This window comes from Idiotropiscis lumnitzeri, chromosome 21 (genome assembly GCF_059441095.1).
Source record: "Idiotropiscis lumnitzeri isolate Australia: NSW breed Sydney's pygmy pipehorse chromosome 21, RoL_Ilum_1.0, whole genome shotgun sequence".
In the NCBI taxonomy this organism is placed as follows: domain Eukaryota; kingdom Metazoa; phylum Chordata; class Actinopteri; order Syngnathiformes; family Syngnathidae; genus Idiotropiscis; species Idiotropiscis lumnitzeri.
The window spans coordinates 5,958,881-5,980,291 of NC_142411.1; the positions used below are offsets into that span (position 1 = coordinate 5,958,881).

The 21,411-nt window shown below is 42.3% G+C and overlaps 2 protein-coding genes across 5 annotated transcripts; one reads left to right on the forward strand and one right to left on the reverse strand.

Annotated features, from left to right (window-relative positions):
• The first annotated feature begins 1,280 nt into the window (after window positions 1-1,280).
• LOC148316691 (uncharacterized) lies at window positions 1,281-5,536 on the forward strand. 2 transcript variants are annotated; one of them, XM_088286258.1, is made up of 8 exons: window positions 1,281-1,332; window positions 2,157-2,231; window positions 2,415-2,570; window positions 2,892-3,359; window positions 3,437-3,525; window positions 3,752-3,923; window positions 4,021-4,145; window positions 4,480-4,606. In XM_088286258.1, exons 2-8 carry the CDS (start codon window positions 2,190-2,192, stop codon window positions 4,481-4,483), a joined length of 1,056 nt encoding a protein of 351 aa, XP_088142384.1. In that variant the 5' UTR covers window positions 1,281-1,332; window positions 2,157-2,189; the 3' UTR covers window positions 4,484-4,606. The 2 variants fall into 2 exon arrangements, with proteins under 2 accessions (XP_088142384.1, XP_088142383.1); XM_088286257.1 differs by lacking the exon at window positions 4,021-4,145 and having other exon boundaries at window positions 4,480-5,536.
• On the reverse strand, window positions 5,164-20,268 carry LOC148316692 (mitogen-activated protein kinase-binding protein 1-like). 3 transcript variants are annotated; one of them, XM_088286255.1, is made up of 31 exons: window positions 20,027-20,268; window positions 19,106-19,197; window positions 18,490-18,552; window positions 18,361-18,418; window positions 16,937-17,107; window positions 16,726-16,863; window positions 16,227-16,409; window positions 15,395-15,555; window positions 14,997-15,186; window positions 14,674-14,811; window positions 14,412-14,581; window positions 14,140-14,231; window positions 13,338-13,463; window positions 12,918-12,988; window positions 11,980-12,101; window positions 11,819-11,894; window positions 11,622-11,733; window positions 11,333-11,396; window positions 11,128-11,223; window positions 10,875-11,043; window positions 10,379-10,695; window positions 10,092-10,195; window positions 9,871-10,023; window positions 9,734-9,800; window positions 9,352-9,510; window positions 9,128-9,285; window positions 8,330-8,758; window positions 7,982-8,018; window positions 7,392-7,624; window positions 7,150-7,235; window positions 5,164-6,368 (listed from the first exon to the last, which is right to left on the reverse strand). In XM_088286255.1, exons 1-31 carry the CDS (start codon window positions 20,126-20,128, stop codon window positions 6,129-6,131), a joined length of 4,377 nt encoding a protein of 1,458 aa, XP_088142381.1. In that variant the 5' UTR covers window positions 20,129-20,268; the 3' UTR covers window positions 5,164-6,128. The 3 variants fall into 3 exon arrangements, with proteins under 3 accessions (XP_088142381.1, XP_088142382.1, XP_088142380.1); XM_088286256.1 differs by having other exon boundaries at window positions 7,557-7,624; window positions 10,092-10,225; XM_088286254.1 differs by having other exon boundaries at window positions 5,165-6,368; window positions 10,092-10,225.
• Between the last annotated feature and the right edge of the window lie 1,143 nt (window positions 20,269-21,411).

Consider the following 21,411-nt stretch of genomic DNA (forward strand, 5'->3'; position numbering starts at 1 on the left):
TATTGAGAAAGCGCGGCTAAAACGGAACGTACTGAGAAATTACAACCAATCGCAAACGTGTACGTCACATGTAATTGTTTTTTTACATGGCGTCACGAAAAAAATAAGCAAAACACAACAGACAAAACCCATCCATGTTTTAAAAAAATAATTGGGGGGAATGGCAACTATCAAAACACTTTGTCAAAGTCCTGAACGTTATTGATATGTTGTATAATTGTTTTAAACTAAATGTAATGTGCATTTATCTTGGTATTCATTCATTTATTTATTTTTTTTTTACTAATTTAATTTTTAGCTAATTAGTTTTAAGTTAAATGTCATCTTAGTTTTAATTGTATTCTTTCGTGATTCAAGAGAGCTATTGTCCTATTTCCAAATTTGTAATTTAATTTTTGTATTTATCTCTGCTACATTTTATTGTAAACATTTCATGTTCATCGTTCAAAATCAATCATAATGCCTCAGCTTGTTTTTATAGAATTAAAATTCGCGCAGTAAGCATTAAGTTGAAGTATTCCAAGATTCTCTGTCATTTATGGCATTTTTTAGTGAGCATGTTGGCTAATCTAATAAGGATGCGAGCAGACAACCCACTGGCATTGTCAAATCTCCTGAGTGTTATTTGTCATGTGGTTGCTGTGGAGATTTATTGCAAACGTGTATTAAAGTGCTTGTCTCACTGTTATTCTCACATCACATTTCATTGTATGTTACTTTAGTTGTTGCCATGCTTACAGCAGCACCAAAGTGTGATCTGTGGGAATTATATGTGAATGAATTTAAAGAGCACACAAAGTAAATGAAATTGCACTGTAGCGATACAATGGGAACATTTGGAAATTTTCCGGAAGTTCAAATACTCATAATCATTTTAATGACTTAGTGACAAAATAAAAATAGGAAGATAAAAACAACAATAAATAAATTCAACAATAAATTAGATCTACGTTAAATATGTAACATTTAAAAAAAAAATGTATGCAGTACCGACAATTTTTTTCAAAAAATGAATTCTAAAAATAAAATAAAAAAATGCACATAAAAAATATTGAAATGCTTTAAATAATATGAAGAAAAAACAAAATTGCTATAGTTGCAGGACACAATGAGGAATATTTACAAGGGAACTCTTCTGGATAGTAACGTCATCTCGTTTTCTTGAGATTTAATAGATGTGTTATGGTCATGTGTCAGTGCCGAGAAGAGGCGTGTCCAGTAAGTGAGCATGTTTTGGTGTATATAAAAGTGGATTTCATTGTTTCTTCCTGACTGCTTCCAGCCGCCTCATTTTCGTAAGCAACATCACTGCCAGCACCTCCAACACCACTGGTAAGTGTTTATTACTTACTATTGATTTTTCATTACGCTCTAGACCTTGATGCTGAACTAAAATATAGTTATTCAATATTGTATAGATTGAAAAGCATGTTAAAAATCTGATATTATTGAATCAGAGCTGTTTTGCTTACCTCTGTTCCTTCTGTCGCAGCATGGGAAATTTTATATATATATATATATATATATATATATATATATATATATATATATATATAAATAATTGAAGTTGTGATAAATAAAAGTATTTCATTATTGGGGAGGTAAAGCATTAATTAAAAAAATACAATAATATTTTGGCTTTAAAAAAATATTAAATCTTCTATTTCTTTTTTTTTTTTGCCGTCCCCTACGCTGTTATTTTAGGCTAGCTAGTGTAATGTGCCAATCCCTGTATTTTTTTCACATAATATGTGCATACTTTAACGCCTAATTTCATTAGTAGTCACAAGAGCAAACAATGTGCTGAAGTCAGGACACTCACATTGTTGACTCGTCCTCACACTCAATGATCCTCTGTGGCATCTGCGTGACTCACTGCCCTTCATGACGTCAGCATTCATTTAGGGATTTTAGTGCCACCGCAGCAACATTTAGTCAACTTTTGGAAAAAGGCGAGTTCACCTGTAAATCACATGTCAGTCTAAAACTGTTGACAAACCGAACATTGCTGTTTTCGTAAACATCAAAGACAGTTTAAGAGAATTGACAAACCTAGCGTATGATTTTTGTCAAGACAAATTAGTCTTCTGTGAATGTTATGGTTGTTTTTGCTAAATATTGAATTTTTTTTTTTTTTTGTTGAAATTTTTACTCAGTTTTTTTGGAGGGGCTTGTTTTACCCAGGCAGCATGGACGTAAGTAGCTCCCCACATTGTCAGATGCAAGCACAGGTAAGCCTATCTGCTTATTTTCCGCATCTAAATCCGAATGTTGTTGCTTTTGTCGATGTCGCACCGTCAAAGTTGGTGTCCTCCATCCTGTCAACCCTCTCTCTGCCTCGTATCTCCATCCTGGCCCTTGACCCCCCACCCTCCTCACCCTCACTTCCTCCCCCACCTCCTTCCTCCCCTCAGCATGCTGACGTTCTGTGTGGCAGCTGCCCGCCCGGTTCTGCCCCACAGACTAGCACCCCTTGGCCCGGCCAGGCTCCCGGGACCACCTTCCCCATGTGGCCTGCGCAGGCCACCCAGCCGGTCCAGCAGATCCAGCAGGTCCAGCCCACCCAGCAGGTCCGACTTTGTAGTTCAGCCGATTATTTTCATTGTCAACATTAAACATCATCACAAAAATCAATTATTAAATATGGTAAATTCAATCTAAGATTACAGGTGGACCTCGGGTTATACGGTACTCGTCCTATGCTGTTTCAACTATTTCAAATATGAACTAAGAATATTGACAAACATGAATAAACCCTAATGGCGATAATAGATACACATTCCTCTGTAGAAATGAGAATCATTCAAAGGGAAGATTCCCTGTTTTTTTTCGTGTGCTTTAATTGACATGTTTATGTCAAAATACACGTATTTGTTGCATTTCAATTTCAGGCTCCGCAGCTTTCACCGTGCTGGACTGGCCAGCCTAACACTCCCTGCTGGTTGGGGACTCAACCGTTGCCGGTGTCCGGACCCACCCCTCTTCCGGTCCCGCCTCAGATCCTAACACCCTCGCCTGTCCCACCTCCAATCATGGGCCCTGCTCCAGCTGCGGCTCCATCCGTGGCTCCAGCTCAGAGTCAAATCTGTCAGCCTTGTTGGCCGGGCCAGTACCAGCCCACCCAGCCTCCAGTTCAGGGTCAGGTACCCTTTCAGGTCCCGGCTGTATCTCCTGTTCCTGTCCCAGCACCTGCTCCCGTTTCCGCCCCTGCTCATGCTCCAGCTCCGAGCCTCCATCCATCTTTGCCGGCATGGGCCGCCCATCCTGGTTGGCCTTACAACCCCGGACAGCCCGGGTGGCCTGGACAGAACCCAGCCCTGGTGCCACAACACTGGCTTCCGCCAACCTCAGGACCACTAGTAAGTAACAACCCAGAAAACATGACCAGTGTCTTCCATAATAACACTTTTGTTCTTGGTTCTGTTCTGACATTCAGAGCGTACCCTACAACCTGAACCTGGCCCGGGGTGTGTACGACAAGATGATGATGACCATCCTGGGCCAGATCAAACCGAACGCTAAAATGTAAGTAGGCCAGAGGAAGATTAGCACTCTTTAAATTGCTGGGTTAAGAGTAACCCAAATTGGGTCGGTTTTCAAAAAAAAAAAATGCTGTTGAGAATGCTATGCCCTTTTTGGGAGAAGCTGGAGAACCTTCCACATCCCAAACATGAGGCCTCAACCCCCCAAAAAACAAAAAAAAAATGCCACTTATCCCCTTTGAGGTATTCATGGAACAATCTGTTTTTAGGTTCACCATCAACTTCCTGCGAGGCAACGACATCGCCTTCCACATCAACCCTCGCTTCAGTGACGGAGGCAAGCAGGTGTTGGTGCGTAACCACAAGGTGGGCGAGCGTTGGGGTCCCGAGGAGAGGGACCTGAAGGGACCCTTCCCCTTTGCTGTGGGGAGCCCCTTTGAGGTGAGTGACAGGAGCTGTTGTCACACCACACCGCCCGGTCCGGACATGATCTCCGAGACTAATTGATGCTACACATGACGCCCTTGACTGACTCCAGGTTACCTCTCCTCGGGTTGAATGTCAGGCTAACGTTTGGCTGAAAAGGTGGAAAGGGTTGGAAAGGCGTTTGGGAAAGCTGGTCCTAGGTCAGGAAAGTGCCGCCACATGGGGGGACTCCTGGAGGTCAGTCACGGTCTCGTGTTGTTGCGCAATAGCCTCACTAACCTCACTAACCAAACTTGCGGCTTAGCTAATATACGTACGCGATTCTGGAAACCCTGAACACAATTTCGTCTTCAAAAACCTTAAAGTATGTTTTTGTATAGCATTGGTAGTTTAATATAGAACTCTAAATCACCCCAAGGTGTGGTTTTAAGGGAATATATCATAATTTAAAAAGACACCAGGTTTCAAAACAGTGGCCTCTGCTGGACGAGGTGGGGCACTGCTACACTTGCCCCTAAAATAAAATCACCACTGATTCGCTTGTGTGTGTGTGTGTGTGTGTGTGTTTCAGATGAAGATCTTGTGCACGCAAAACTCCTTCCGCGTGGCGGTTAACAACATTCCATTGTTTGAATTCCGCCACCGCGTCCGCGAGCTCAACCAAATCAACAGAATCAACATCCTGCACGACGTCATCCTCACTTATGTCAACGTGGAGACGCTTCCGTAGGACCGCCTGACAAATTCATCGGTGAATTTCATAAGTGCGATTAAGCGTGACAATATTACAGGCTCCTTCACCATTAAAGGCACACTAATATTAATATAATAAACGTAAACAGCTTTGTTTTCAATGTGTGCATTCTACCATATATGAATTTATTGTGGATATTTTCGATTAACAATTAAATGGCTTCAAGCAGAATGTTAAGGTTCTTTCAGTTTTTTGTAAATGTAAATTTGATATGATCACAGGTACACTTCATTGGTCGCTTGCCCATTGCAAGGCACACGTAAATAAATAACCATCACGTGCATCTTCACAACAAAATTCTATTCTGAGTCTTCAATTAACCTAAGAAGCATGATTTAGGAATGTGGAAGGAAGTAAAGAAAACACAATCACAGGTGGAACATGCAAACTCAAACCATGAATTCTGCAGCCTGAATTCGAAATTATTTGATATTATTTATGATAACAAATTGATTTATAATGTGTTTGTACTGTATGTTGTTATTAGGGCCTGGCTGATCCACAAGCCGATATTTTAATCTTGGTCATTTCCAATTTTATTTACACAATAACACATTACAACATACAATAAAGACAACGGTATTCAAACACTCCACTACCCCCCCCAAAATAAAATAAAATAAAATCAGACCATGTTACTCAAGTTAAACAAATACTGAAGGATAACAAATTGTAAAACAGACCGAAAAAAAAACGCTTATAAAAAAAAATTCCTATCAGTCAGTTATTACATTTCATTTTTTTTTAAAAATAATGCATAAGCTCTATAGTTTACCAGTAAGTTAAATAAACAGTATATGATTATTAAAAGACATTTGTTGTTATCTTAAATATATATATGAAAACATGAATAAATAAAGAATTTTTTTCTCAATTTTTTTTGTCATCATTTCATGGACTTGAACCATACAATGTTTAGAGAAACAATCATTAATACACAGCATTATGATATTTACTTAAATTAATTTAAGGAATGGGCAATTGGCGGCCCACGACTCCCGCATGCTTGCGGTCCAGCACTCGTGAAGTCACCAATTTGCTGATTTTTTTTTTTTTTGCCTTCAATATTTTTTTTTCCTTTATTTTTTTTTTTTTGACTGGAGCCAAACTTTGTTTTTGTGCAAAACAGATAGATGGAGGGTTCCAAAAATTTCACACGATTGTGCCAGTTAATTTCAATATGCGTCAATTATGTGGATTTTTGCTATTCATGGGCCGGCAAGGATTTTGTCCATGTTTAAAATGAAATTTTTTTCATAAATCTGGTTAGGAAGTATGTGGTCCTATATGCCCACCCCATCCAGTATTGCTAATGAAAAATTGCAAGTTTCCTATCCACTCAGTCATCGTCCGTAATTGTACTGCTTCAAAAAGTAGAAAACAAGCCAACAAGAGCTAAGGCAACACGTGTCATTTTGGAAATAAGGCCAACTGCTTGATGTCTTTGAGGGCTAAACCATCCTGTGTCACATCTTGCCATCCAGCTTTCGCTCAACTGACTTTAGCAGAAGCTCTGCGTACTGCTCCAACAGCGCCAGAGCTTTGTCGCCTTCACCTTTGTCTTGGGAGCCCCGGGGGGAACCGCTGGATGACAAGGAACCCGGCAGCAGGTCTAGCTCAGCCTTGGCCGACATCAATGCCCCGGTTAAAACGTTCACCATCTCCTGACGAACTTCTTCTCCGCACTCTGGTGAGCAGTGGCGCACCTGATGTACACACATTGTTGATACACCGTTACAGTAGTCACAGCAATAACTTGAATCCGACAAAGTATTCATAAATAGATATTTCATGGAAATGGATCAAAGAAAATCACTTGTGGTTCAAAATAATTATTTTAAAAACCAACTCATCAAACAGGCCTGGACAAAAATATTGGGGCCCCTGGAAAAGATTGAAAATAGGGAATTGCTCATGCATAGTGTGTCCTTCTACTGAACCTCACAGGTGTTTTTAAGTTTTCTAAAATAATTCTGTTGAACCGCAAAGAAAAGCAATGCCTGGTTTTTAATTGTTTATGTTCCTATATTTTTCATGTGACTGTGAATATGATTATGAGTACTGTTATATTTTCTGTCTATATGTATCGCAGCATTGTTTGTGGTAAAAAATCCGCTGCTTGGGTTATAAAACAGCCACATAAAATTGATGTTAATCACCGTCTAATTGGACTCCTGAATACTCATGTTTTATTTTTGCTGTGGGAAATGCAAATTGAATGGTTACCTGCATTTTCTGAAGAATTTTGTGGGTTTTAAAAAAAATTCAATAAAAATTTTCCTTCTCTCCAACTTTTCAGGTTTGGCTATGCAGTTGTTTTAAATATACAAAGCGTAGTTCTTTTTGTTTTATCTTTTGTTCCATATCGGCCAAACTGCTGTTTGTTGTGAATTGAGCTGAGTCGCTGCCATCATACAGCAACAAAGTCTGCCAACTGATGGCTTTCAAAAAGTCACTTAGGCCATGGCGGTATAAACACACACTGACCTCTGAGTATAGCGTGACGGTTCGCCTCAGACTGCAATTAAGCTCACTCGCCGCCTGCTTGCACGTGTCCAAAGTAATGGAATCACCTGAAGAGTGAACAGGAATAAAATGTAAGAAATAAATGAAAAAAAAAAAATCAAGCCACATTTGTGCACATTGTTGTGAAAAAAAAAGTGAAGAGCTGTCCTCAAAAAGAGTACAAACAAGCCAATAATTGGTGTCTGCATCGCAAGTACACTCACCATCGTGGCACTGCCAGGAGGCCACGGGTGACGGAGAAGGCGAAACGCAAGCTAGCGGCGGCCAGCGGGAGGCAGAGTGACGACGAAAAGGAAGAGGCGGAGTAGGCGGTACAAGGAAAGAAAAAGGAGTGCTAGGAAACGACAGGTCGGTAGGAGGAAGAACACCTGGATGTGTGAGGGGATTTTCAGCCACCAGGGGGAGCGCTTCAGGCAGTGGGCCTACATCTTGGTTACTGGAGGAATATACATTCACAGGTACATTAAGACAAACTGTATATACATTATTCATTGATCTAAGATAATTTATTTCAAAACACTTTTCACCTCAATTTAATTGATACTATTTCTTTTTTTTTTAGAGGGGAAAAGAAGGGAAAAAAAAACAACTGAGATAATGTGGTTGCACATCCTCTCAAATCAGGTTCAAGATTAACTAATTACAATCAAATTCATGTTGAATAAGCGGCAGCACAAAATTGCCACTATTTATAGTTCCTTTGAGCAGCCAGGAAGTTGCACAAATTACTATGAAAACATATTTGCTGAGATAACTCCTATACAGTATAATAAAAGTATTTTGTCAAACTCACATTTCAGAAGTCGACACTCTGCTCTTTTCTGTTGAACCTTGCACATGAAAGAACATAGAATCAAAACAATGAACAAATCCGTGTTGTGCGTTTTTCAGGTCCTAAATATTTTATTGCTCATTAGTAAAAAAAAAAAAAAATAAATAATGGAATAAGGTACAAACAGACATTTACTTATTAAAGAAGAGAGTAAGAGAATATTCTGTGAGCCTTGAAATATCAAATCAGAATGCTCTAAATTGGCTGACAATCAAGAGGTTCTCTCTTTTTTTTTTTTTTAAATGGCTGGCATTGAAAGAGTTAATAAATGTTTGGTATTAGTTTTCAGTCCACAACTAATTCACTCACATGCTGGTCCCACAGTGGGAGAAGAAGCTTTGGTTGGACTTCCCGGACTAAAGGAGCTGGCTCTCAGCTCCAAGCAGAGGCTACGTCGAGGATTGAGAGGCTGCTTGGGCTGAGGGATGCGAGAAGGTGTCGGCGAGATGGCGGCGAGGGGATGCCAAGATGTCTCCGCTGCATCTCGATCTCCCCAGGACCTCTGAGGAGACAAGTCGCGGCCAGGGTGGACACCTTCTCCCACGGATGATGAGCGGCTGCTTTTGGCCATGGAGCTGGCCGTCGGGTTCATGTAGGAGCAAGGAGACTGTGGCGAGCCCGGTGAGGGCGAGGAGACGTGCGGGGACGAGGGCTTGAGAGGGTCTCGATCCAAGAGGAGATACTGGGGTCTCTTGCACCACTCCCTATGCTCACTAGAGGGCAACGGAGAGCGGGGAGCTGGCGGGACAAGGAAGAGGAGCATATTTTAATTGCTCTTTAATGACAATTTCTGTAAATAGATTTTTTCTAATTTGCTTCACTGACTCATATATTAACAGATTTTTTTTCACATTTATTTATTTTAGGTTGTACGATCAGCAGCCAAACTACTCAAATGCAGATGGTGGCGGCATCGATTCAGGGGGGGGGGGGGGGGCGGAGTGCTTTATTGTACATCCTACATAAGGGAAGTTAAGTTGTTTACGACATGCGTCCCTCTGATGAGAGACGGCTTATTTGCTGCTGTTTTGGTTAGCAATCAAATCTGGCTGCGATTTAACTAAATGTAGTGTACTCTCGTGGGATCGTAATGCAAAGGTAACGTACACGCTATGGTGAGATTCTGGACAGACTGGGACTTATGCAGACTGACGGTTCTGTCAGGCAGCAGAGGTTTGGATGGTGGCGTGGAGAACCGCCAAAGGTGGGACCCCGATGTGGTCTTCTTCTTGGGTCTCAAGATGGCCGCGGAGCTCGTGATGAGCCTGTTGATACAAAACAAAGTATTCTCTAAATGCCTCTTTTCAATCCACTGTCTCGTGACATCTTACTTTGGCCCCTGGGCGGTGCTCGGGGACACGGGGTTGTTGTCCTCTTTGGTTCTGCTCTGCCCGTTTTCCATCAATGGGTGCACTTTGGACACGGGGGGCTTGTGGGAGAGGCCACTGCCTACATCCTTTGCCTGTACTTGGGAAAACAGAGGCCCTCGCCTGCACACATATAAATGAGCAAAGTGGAATGTCAACTGTCTATAAATAAATATATAAATAAACCAACAAACAAACTACTGCTTGAGGAAGGCTACCTGTATATTGAAACGCATGATAAAAGCAGATGTCCAAAGGGATGCACTATGATGAGCCACATCAATGTGTTTCTAACTTTTTTTTAATATTACACTCGACTTGTACCAACTGGAGTGGTGATACATACCTGTTGTGATGTCCTCTGGTCAGGAAACGTGAGGACATGCTGAGTCTCGGGACTCTGCTCGGCTCGGCTGCAAGTCGCACGACAACTAAATCAAACAAAAGCTACAGAGATGCAAAGAGTCATTAAAATCGTCGTACCGGTACTGCAGGCGTCTGCGAGCGTCTCAAAGTTCTGCTTGAGGAAATCTTCTCGTTCGGCCTCGTCCACACTGGCCGCTTTACCCTTCGCTGCCTCCTCATCTTCCTCATCCTCTGAGCTGTCCGGGCTAAGGGACGCGTTGTCTGCAGAGTCTATTGATGGTTGTTTTTAGGCCAAGCTCTTACTCGAGAATCATTTGTGATTTTACGTTGAGTCTTACCATCCAGGATGCCATCAGGACTGGTTCCTCGGCTGTCGAAGCCCATGGAGCAGGCGCTGTCCGGGCTGTAGCTGTCCTGACTCTGTCCGAGCACCTGACGCATCCTGTGAAGCAAATTTGTCTCTGTGTCATCACTGGAGAGAGAGAGGATGAAAAACATATCATACATGAGTGTTTATCCGTCTCAATTCTCCCGACACGTGAAAATGATTGTGAGAAGACAGATTAAATTCGAAATGGCATCTTTTGTGTGACGTACAAGTGTATGCAAAGATGATTGATTTTACCTCTCTTGCTGTGCTGCATCATTTTCATTGTCCTCCCTGCGTAGCCCGACCCTCTCAGAACCCTCCATGCCGTCATACGACAGCCAATCACAGTGGATGACGGACTGACGCAAGAGGTTTTTGTCGGTGCGGTCGGAGCTTAGGGCGGGCTCGTGGAGGGCGGGAGTGCTGCTGGATTCTTCTGCGGGTTTGTTGGGAGTGAAGGTCTCCAGCTGCCTCAGGTCCAACATGGACTTAACCTTCAGCTCCAGAGAGCCCCTACGACGAGACCAGCGACGGCGAGGGCGACGACTGACGACGGGCGTTGGTATGGCAGCCTGCAATCAAACATGGAAGGGATGATGATTTCAGCTTTTAGGGAAGCAGAATATTTAATTCTTATTACAATGCGAATTTTTCAGCTAACTTCTTCCAAAATCTAAGTACTTTTCAAACCTTGCAAAATGGAACATTATTACATGGGAGCAAATTCAGTGAAAAAGTCTCCGCCACTTACTTCTTCTGAACCACCAGTGTCTTCTTCTCCATGACTGCCGTCGGTGGACGTATTGTTGCTGGAGTCGTCTTCACGGTCGGCGGAGTCTCGGTGGGTGACGCCGTCCTCGTCTTCGCGCTCACTGTCTGAGGAGAGGCCAACCAGAGCGGGAGCGCTGTTCGTCTCTCGCCTGCCGTCAATCATCAAAAATGAAATCAAGATAGGCGGAAATGGTTTTCTGGGAGGTGTGAGGGCCCGGAGAAGGCGGGTTCACCTGAAGGTGGCGCTCTTGAGAGGCTGTTGGAGGTGAAAGAGCTTCTGTTGCATGCTGATGGTCAACTCTGGAGCCAGACGCCACACAAATATGCAGCTATGCCGCGCAAACACAAGAACAATGGATTAGTCAGGAGCATGTGGAGTCATTACATTTGCTGATCATTTTTTTTTGTCCTATGTAGATAGAAATGACATGTCCTCACCTGTCCCCTGACACGCTGATCAAATGCTTGCAGTCGTTGGTGAACCTCAGACCGGTCACAATCTCTGAAACATACAACAAATGGGCTGCATTGTTTGTCTTTGACTTTCTGCTGGTCTGATGACCTCACATTCACATTTTAGGAGTTGTACTGGATGACCACCATTTGCATTAAATAGAAATCATAATGTGGTCATTAACACCTAACGGCAATTTGGGCCATAATGGATACAGGAGAGGGAAAAGTGTGTGTGTGTGTGAGTATACGATGATTTATTGATTTATTTTACCTGAATGGCCAAACATGGTGGCGACACACTCTCCGGTGTGGAAGTCAAAGATGCTGATGTTTTTATTGGAGCAGCTGGCAGCCACGTACTGACCAGACGGATCAATCTGAACCTGCGACACCAAACACACACATTAACACCGCCACGTCATTTGGTGCCCCTGCAGAACTAATCGAGTGATCAGCATCCCGACTCACCCTGAGCAGACTGCCGTCATCACTGAGAGATCCCTTGTACAGTTTCTTCTGTTTTCCATTGTTGATGTTGAAAATCCTGTTGATAGAAAAAACACCCAAACGTGCCGTTTCCAGGTGTGCTCTTGAAGGACACGCACACACGCGTACGCATGCGCACACACCTGATGCAGCGGTCCTGGCAGCCCACTGCCACATGCTTGCAGCTGGGGTCCACGCCCATGTCGTACAGCGTAGACTTTCTTACCGTGTGGTGAGAACGCCTGAACTCTGTTCCTCTGTCGCTCTGCAAAATCATCAGAAGATATACAATACATCCAGGAAAATATGATTAAGTATATATGTTTCATTGCTTTATTTCACATTGACATTATATACAAGACCATTCATGCATTGAATTCAAGAGTATGAGTAACCTTTCCCTCATTTTGCCATATAATCTTATCATTGTGTACAATTAAAAAAAGAAAATGTTTTTACAGTGCCAGGTGACATTGGCCAGAATGGTCTTCTTTTAATATTAAAATAATAACTATTGAGTTTTACAATGTCTTTTACAATGACTTTGAGTTTCTGTTTAATGCCTTGTCCTCCAATGTTTTTTTTAACACATATTTTTCCGCAAAAGGTTAAAGTGGGCTTGTTGATGGTCGTTGTAGTGCCGCCCACTGTAGGATTTTGAGCTCCTGTGCATTGTATTTGGGAGGGTGTCCTCTTTGCTTTTTGTAAACAACAAAAAACACATTTATGTTCTCGTAGGGGAAGCGTGTTTATTACCTCCCTTGCGATTTTAATAGTTACCTCCTACATCTGTTGACAAACGTTCAAAACTGCGTTGGCACTCATTAAGCGTGCCGTGTGATTATGAAGAAGCTGGCTTAGGCTGTGCAGAGAGCTCCATAAATCTTATGGGCGACTAACAAGCGGTTGTTTATCACGTTCCATAAAAGTTTATGTTCACACAGTCGCCAAAGAAGAATGAATGCATAGAAAAATGGACCCTGATTGGAAATGGCTTGCTCATCCACACTAAGCTACTTACTACAGATTTAGGACCTCATGTAGGTGAGGCACGTTTGTGTGTGCGTGTGTGCGTACTTACCGTGTGTGCGGTGCGGAAATGGATGCTTTTATCTGCCCCACAACTGATCAACCTCACTTTGCCATCAATGGCTAAAAGAAAAAAATAGGGAGGCAAGGAGGGTGATTAAGGGGAGTAATTAAATGGAAATAATAATAAAAAAGAAAATTGGAGTCATTTAAAAATATATAATTATTCATTTTTGTTTTGCAAGTAACATTTTTGGGATATATTAAAATATAGTGGAAAAAAATCAAAATGCAAATTATTTAAATTATGATAGAATGCATTACAAATTTAAGAGACATCTGTAAATCTGACATTTACGCTTAAGTTATACAGTATAACGTAAAAATAAGGCCCACGTGAGCTCACATAATCAATCATGTGTTGTTTCATGAGCTGGCACGCAAGAGAACGGGAAGGGTTCGGGAGGCTCACCAGCGAAGCGTACGGCCGTGATGGAGGACGAGTGTTCGTCCAGCGTTTGCACAAGGCCATAGTCCGAGGCGGCGTCCAGCACGTGAATAAGACGATCTCTGCTCGCCGTGGCCAAAAGCTGCAGACCTACAAGGGAACCAAACTATTTAACATGATGCAGGATTCACCTTGCTTGTCTATCAGGAAGCGAAGAAGGTAGGAATAATGGGAGGAGGGAAGGACTGAGAGAGTGAAACAAGGATGGTATGGCAGGGAGGAAGGAATGAAGGAATGAATGAATGAACGAAGGAAGGAAGGAAGGAAGCAAAGAAGAAAGAGGGAAGAGATGTTGGATGTCATGGAAAGGAAGGAAGGTAGGAAAGAAGTAAAGTTAGAAGGAAAGAAGTGAGGAACGAAGAAAAGGAAGAAGAAAGAAAAGGTGAGAGGAAGGAAGAAAGTAAGAAGGAAGGAGGGCAGGAAACAAAGAATGAGAGAAGGGATAAACGAAGGAAGGGAAGAGAAGTCAGGAAGGTAGGAAGGACGGGATAACAGAATGTAGGAAGCAAAGTAGGTAGGATGGAAGGAAGGAGCGTGGGCGATGCGGATGTATAAAAGAAGAAAGAGGAAACAAGTAAAGGTGGTAGGAAGGAAGGAGGAAGGAATTAAGGACAGGCACAAGGGAGGAAGGAATGACATAAGTAAACATTGAGAAAGGACAAGGTTGGAAGGTCGGAATAAGAAGGAAGGAAGGATGGAAAGAAGGAAGAAATAATAAAAGGAATGTTAGCAACGAAGGAAGATGACATAACATTACACACATTACCGGTTTGTGGTTTGCTGTACTCCAGGCAGAGAATTTCCGCGTCGTGAGCTTCCACTTTCAGAATCTCCTCCATGCTGCTGAGGTTGTGGACTCTGAACAACAAACGCAAGAGGCTTCATCTATTGTATCAGCTGTGTTTGTCACAATATTAGGCACTCTTCTACAATCAATGACAGCAAGCAGTATCTCAAATCCTCTTTTCCATTGAATTGAATGGAAAAATCATTAATCGGTTCCAAAAAAATAAACAATATACATTTTGGTAATCTGACCTGAGCATTCCGTTGCGGTCTCCGGACGCCAAGTGTTTTCCGTCCGGGCTGACGCAGATGGTGCGGATGCCCGCCCTGCTTTCTGTCGGCTGTCCATCCGCGTTGGTCAGATTTTCCGCCTCCTGCAAGGCGGCCGTGCTTGCGCCGGTGTAGATGATCTTGAGAAGGTCCTACGACCACAAAAACAAAGCAAGACATGAGGAGCTTTTTGTTTGTTTTTTTTCGTATTGTAAATGTGTTTTTTTTCTGAAGTCAAACTGACAGCGCTGAGGATGTTCCGAGAATGAACACGGGTGCGCTCATCCACGTGCCAAAGTCTGATGGTGCTGTCGGACGAGCAGCTAAGGAATGCACCGGGCCACAAACTTGATGTCATCTCCCCGCGAATATCCGGGAACATCTGAGGTAGCAATTAAACCACAATATGATCATATGAATATAAAATGTGTATAAAATACTCTATATGAGCAAATCAGGATTTATTTGCTGTTGTTGTTTCTAAGATTTGGTTGAAATTGTCTTCATTTTTATCGTAGGATTTGTTTTCCTCTTTTTATTTGCGTGACAGAATGCTGGTTCGCATGCCTCTAGGTCCCAGACACAGGCGGCGTGGAAGAGGGCCGAGTGGACCTTGGCCACCCGGGTGAGGTCGGTGACATCCCACACGAACACGCTGTGGTCGGCGTACACACAGCTTAGCCAGCGGCTAATGGGGTCATAGGTTACAGCCATTGCGTCCGGGTAGCGGGCGTCCCTCTGGCTGCAAAGTAAGTGACTGGAAGGAGAGACAGATAGAAAGACAGTTTAGGGTTTGTGCCCACGTGTTGCTTTAATTGATGTGTGGGGAAATGCATGTTTATATGCCTGCTTGTGCCTCTTTAAGATTTAAAATCATGTTGCGAAGGAAGATACCACCAAAGAGACACGGGTGTATACAGACACACGACTCGTCTGGTGACTTGAGTGGATGAGTGCCTCCTCACCTGGCTTGGGTGACTGACGCGACGTCTGCGCCAAGGGGGTGTGGTCGAGGGAGCGTACAGACAAAACTCAAGTCTACTGGGCTGAAGACTCTCACTGTTCCATCTGCGCAGCTGCAGAAAAGCCGGTCCCAGGACAGAGACAGTGACTGGGCCACGCTGGTCTGAACAACACCAAGAAGAATACGTTATATTGTACAGTACATTCTGAATTAACTTAAAAAACGAAGGTGGGAAGGAAAGAAGGAAGGAAAGGGAAAAGTTAAGAAGCAACAACGATGAGAGGACAGAATGCAGGCTGGGAGGAAGAATGGGAGGAGTAAAGGTAGCAAGCGTGACAGGAAGGAAGAAAAGGAAGGAAAGCAGTAAAGGTGGGCAGAAGGACGACTGCAATGAAAGAAGGATGGGAAGAGGGGAAGCAGATAGAAGAGCAAAGAGAGGATGGGTGTATGAAATGAAGAGAGGAAGGAAGACAGAAGGAAGGAGAAAAGGCAACTCAGACGGCAGAAAAAAAAGGGGGGTAGGATAGAGGTTAAGGTTGGAGGAAGGAAAGAATGAAGAAAGAAAGGGGGACATAAGGAAGGGCGCAGGTGAATAAGTAAGGAAGAAATATAGGGAGGAAGGAGAGAAGGAATATGGCAAAGAAGGAAGGAAGGATGGAAAAAAAGGACAGATGGATGTAAGGAAGAAAGATGGAAGCATGACGTAAAGGTAGGAAGGAAGGACGGATGGCAGCAAAGAAAGAAGGAAGGCAGGAAAGGATGAAGGAATGAAGGAAACTAGAAAAGAAGTGGTTATTACACCAGAATAGATGATCAAATATCATTGTTTTTACCTGGAGGTCCACCCACTTATCCAGCATCCTGCTGCCTTTGAACTCGCACAGCAGGCCGGAGAACGTGACGCAGAAGGTGGAGTCAGACTTCTGACCTCGTCCACAAGCCACATCGCAGAAGAAGTTGTTCCTCAGCTCGCCCAGCAGACCCGAACGGCCCAGCAAAGGCACCGGGGTGCTGGCCTAAAACAAGAACAGCTCATGATTTGCTTCATTACCCTCCAAATGTACCCTAACATATATTTTATAACCGATAAGAGTAGTGATTCAGAGCTGGTGAATAAATGTCCAGCACAAGCCAACCGTGCCAGCATTCAGCTGATTTTTTTTCCAGACAAGTTTTGTTACTGTGGTCACACTTGTCTGTATGCTTCATTGAAAATTTGATTAATATGGACTAATGCTTGATTGGAATTAACTGAAAGAATGAATCTAATTATTTCAAATATATGATTACGAGGTTTTATGATAATCCATACAGTCATAAAATGCCAGGTACCTTACTGGCTTTGCTGTGATCCAAATACCAGAACTTGACATGTCGGTTGCCCACGGTGACAAAGTAAGAGCTGTCTTCAGAGAAGGACACTCCCGTTACCTTGCTGGACACCTTGTTGGCGGCTATGACCACATCCTTCTGCGATTAAAAACATCAACACATGACGGACTCAGGTGCTCAAACCGTATCTCGTAGGCAGTGGTTGGCTTACTTTCCACGCCCAGACGTTGACCATCATGTCGTGCTGGTTCCCCACGCTGACGATGTGCTTGCCGTCGGGTGAGAACGCCACGCAGGACACGCCGTATTCGTGCTTTTGGAGCTCAGACACCTGTCGGCGCTCCGACACGTCCCACAGTCGCACGGCGGGAAGGTGGCCACTCTGCGGAAGTGATTGTTCAGAATGTTGAGTGCTTTAATTTGATTTTGAAGCAAACCAGTTCAGTTACAGTTAAAATGACAATCAAACAAAGGAAGAAAATATAATTGAGGGAAAAACTTTTTTTTTTAGGTATGATAAATACAATTAACATGAACAAATTCAAACAAACAAAGTAACGTAACGTGGAGTAAAGGAAAGCAGCGCTAGCGGTGCCATCTCAGTAGCTTCACGACGGCGTGCATGTAAACATAATGGAGGCTGTGGTGTTCTATTCTGAGGTTTCAATGTCAAGGCTGGGTGTAGAGATTATTCTCTGGCTGCACACAGTTACATGACTTGTAACCCTCTCTCTTTCTCTCTGTAAGGGATCACTGAGCTATTTCCACCGCCTATCGCTTTAAAACGGCAAAGTCAAGGTCACAGCTAATAGGTGAGATAGGTCGTCCAGCACGGAGGACACCAGAAGAGTTGGCTCGCATATAGAGAAGTCAGTACCACGCGCGAGACATCATGCTATGTTAATGTTTTTGTTTTCATCCACTTAAAATGAACTAAAGAACAATTCAAATGAACTGAAGTTTGCAAGTCACGCAATGGGAAAATTGCTTTCAAATGTGAACAAATCCCCATCCGCAATGCACAACAACGAGTAAGCCCCGCAAATGTCGACAGAACACTTCCTTTCTCTCTAATCGGCCCAACTAAGAAACATGCTGATGTAATAATCCTATATTTGATTTTTTTTAGAGTGCGGGGGGGGCAACTTTGCAACCACAGCGAGCATACACATGTTCACATACACAGCGAAGTCCTTTAATCAGCTTTGATTGGACGATTGGAAACGATAACACTAGCACTTTTGTTTCTAGAAGCCAAAGACGCCAAACGCCGATCCTAAAGCAGGCCGTTAGGGACAAGGAATCCTTAATCAACCGGCTGTACATGCGCAACTAAATCCTGCAGGGGATTTTCTCAATGAAACCAGAGCATGAATAGTATTTTACATGTCGCTGTGGATGACGTCCAAGTTCTACACATTTCAAGAAATCACTTTTAAAAACAAGTTGATTTTTAATTGAGTGAATAATTGATAGCTGATGACTTGACAGATTCTGGTCATGACATTTGTTTGTTTTTATGCGTCATTCTATTATCCTGCAACCAGTGCAGGGCCTCTCGCCCCCCCCAAAATCATCTGGGATAGACTCCGGGGATTTTCCATTAGTGTGCAAATAAGATGATAAGCGTCTCACCTCGCCTGTGACCAGGTATTTGCCATCCTGAGAGAAGGACAGAGCCGTGATGGTCTTCCTGCAACGAGGAATATGAGATGTATCCATCATGTGTTGACACTGTCGTCATTCCAATGTAAACCAGCTCACCTTGACGTGTTGATGAGGTGCTGCTGTATGTTCTTCCTGGGGTCCAGCAATACCACAACACACCTGACGCACACAAAGTGACATAATCAATGCATGCAAAATAATTAAAAAAAGAAAATTAAACATGCATGCAGCTTTATGTACTGTAATGGGACTAATGTGAGTAATCGCTGTTAATCTGCTATTAGCTTTGTTCTGTGTACTGTTAAATAACAACTGCAGGATGGATTATACGACACACAAGAACATTGTGCCCAGAAATGCTGACTAATTAACTCAAGTACATAACTTTAAAAACACAATACTCAAATCAAGGTCATCTACACGAATGCAAATAAAGGTGTCCTCTTCTCAGAGCGTTTAAATTAGGAATGAAACGTGGTGAAAATTCATCTATATAGTGATTGTAGGAACGATACGTATGCTAGGTACATGATAGCTTTAATGAAACCTTTAATGAAAATGAATAAAAGCACAAGAAACTTGAGAAGAAATTACACATTGGAGTTGCTAAACGTTTTAGGGGATGAAATCCATTTCAAAAGAAAGTAGTTTATCTATTTTGGAATTTATTTTTTTTTTCATATAGAAAGATTTCTTTTTCTGCCCGCCTCACCCAGCAGGATAAGCCACGAGTCCAGTATTGGGATCGCAGGCTAGGCAGCCGTTGCCCAAAGCGGTGATGCCCAGAACCTTTTCCAACGTCACCTGCAAAGCAAGATGAGAAAAACGTCAATCAGTGGTGGGTGGATCCTTCTAAACAGCAATATTATTAAGACCGTAAAGTATTTTTACTTTTCAGATAAACTTTGAAAAGAAAAGAAAGATAAAGATGTCCTTTATTAGTCCCACAATGGGGAAATTTGAAAAATACCACAAAATGTCCAAAAATTCATCCAGCTTCCAAAGTTCATCAATTTTAATTATCAAAAAAATCCAAATTGGTATCGCAATACCAACTTTTAATTGAAATCATATTGATCGATCGGTTAATTATGACTACAATTATTAGAAATAGTATTGGAATTTAATAAATTGGAACTATTACATTAAAAACAAGAATGGATGATAAATCATATATTTTAAAAAATCCCTTTTATTTTATTGTATAAGTGGTTAAATGAGGATGGATTTTAAGTAAAACATATTCCATTTATTTAAATTAAATTATTAAATAAAATATATTACCATAGTAACATGAGAATGCATTATTTTGTTAATGAAATGCAAAACAAGCATCAATATTTAACACGTTATTTTACTGAAACATTACTAATACAAAACAACTTTAAGCACAACAAATTACTTCATGTTTCATTATAAAAATAGATAATTTTACATATACATTTACAGCTTTTGTATGCATTATACTAAATGATTTGTTTTTAATTATGTACGGCACGTTAAAAAAATAAAAGTAAAAACATTACATTTTATGCACACTTTTTTTTTTTAACCTTATCACCTGGACATTTTGAAAATTAAACGATCACTCCTGCAATAAACATTTAGTAGGTAAATGTTCACAAATACATGCCTTGCTGGCCAGGTTGTCCCTGCGGTCCTTCCCATATTTGCCTGGCGGCGAGCTCAGCAGCTTCCTGATGCAGCTCTTGATGGTCAGTCCATCACCAGGCATGGTGTACCCGGAACACTCGTGTGGCGGTTGCCTCCAAGTCGCTGCAAAACGATCAATTCAACGTTTTCTTTTCAGACTGTGAGGAAGGAGCCTCTCGCAAAGTGGGCCAGCCTCCCTGCTGGCGGGACATGTGGAGGCTTAATCTCCTGAGGACGGTTTAGCCGGAGGCCCGCCTGTCGCCTCGGGTCCAAGCTCCAGGCATCCTGCCTCGTGATTACATCAATGGTGGCGTTTGTGCCTAATTAATTGACTTGATTGGATTAAAGGCACAGACAGAACAGAACAGCCTCAACAGCGACAATGGTAATTATTCAGCGACAAAGGTAATTATTCTGGTTTGAAAATAATAACGTGATATTTGATCGGTCATGTGTAAACCAACAACAAAAAAAAGCTTCAAAAGCCCATGCCTGAATACACAAGAGGAAGCCATTGTGTTTTGAATTGGCAATTGTTTTTTTTTTTTCCAAAGTCAAAGGACTTTGGCAAAAATTCAAAATCTGAACCCAGTATCACTCAGCAAAAAAATTGGTAGTTCTCCTTTCTATCATGAGAAAACCCACCAAAAACTCTAACGAAGTGACCGCTAAAATTGCACTGGAAGTCTGCCATTTTAGTTTAAAGTCGCTATTTTATGATGAACCAGAAGCAGAGACTTGGGTCACTTTGGACATTTTTTGGGGGGGCAAAAATCCAGCCCAGAAGCAATGTTGACTTAGCAATATTTTGGAAGACATCCCAGGAATGAGTAGACCTAAAAATATACATTTTTAAAAGATGCAAAAGTCCCTTTATGCTTCGAATTGCAAAAAAAAAATCAGCCCCTGAAGCCAGATTCAGTGTAAACTGAAATTCTGAACGGCATGCTCATAATGAGGAGTCAAAGTTTGAAGACACCATGCATGAAAAGACCCAGGAAGTCAGCCAATTTGGTTTGAAACAGCCGGAGAAAGCGCTAGAATAGCGAGCATCAACTTAAAAACACGGTTAACTCACAGAGTGGGGTATAACTCAAGTGTCATTATGAGTATGGAAAAAATGTATCACTAGCGTCGGTGTTGCCATTTGTGTTCGGCAACCAGTTCTGTGGCAACAACTAGAAACACGTAACCAAAGTATACAACATTTAATCAAACCGCGAGGGCCGTTGCTATAAAAAAAAAAAACATCACGCACGTAGTAAGGCTTCTTTTTCTTTTCGCTCGCCATTTTGTTGTCGCCTGTTGCTGTAGGGCGAATGTTATAGAACGCCGGTCGTCTGGGGAGGTCGGAGTCCGTCTTCG

Excerpts from the sequence above, each read along its gene's own strand:
- LOC148316691 (XM_088286257.1), top strand. The coding sequence starts at position 2,190 with ATGGACGTAAGTAGCTCCCCACATTGTCAGATGCAAGCACAG. Across the intron at positions 2,571-2,891 it reads AGGTCCAGCCCACCCAGCAG|GCTCCGCAGCTTTCACCGTG; the intron begins GTCCGACTTTGT and ends TTTCAATTTCAG. Across the intron at positions 3,360-3,436 it reads CGCCAACCTCAGGACCACTA|AGCGTACCCTACAACCTGAA; the intron begins GTAAGTAACAAC and ends TCTGACATTCAG.
- LOC148316692 (XM_088286254.1), bottom strand. The coding sequence starts at position 20,128 with ATGCCTGGTGATGGACTGACCATCAAGAGCTGCATCAGGAAGCTGCTG. Across the intron at positions 11,895-11,979 it reads TGCCAGGACCGCTGCATCAG|GATTTTCAACATCAACAATG; the intron begins GTGTGTGCGCAT and ends TTCTATCAACAG. Across the intron at positions 8,019-8,329 it reads TCCCACTGTGGGACCAGCAT|GTTCAACAGAAAAGAGCAGA; the intron begins GTGAGTGAATTA and ends TTCATGTGCAAG.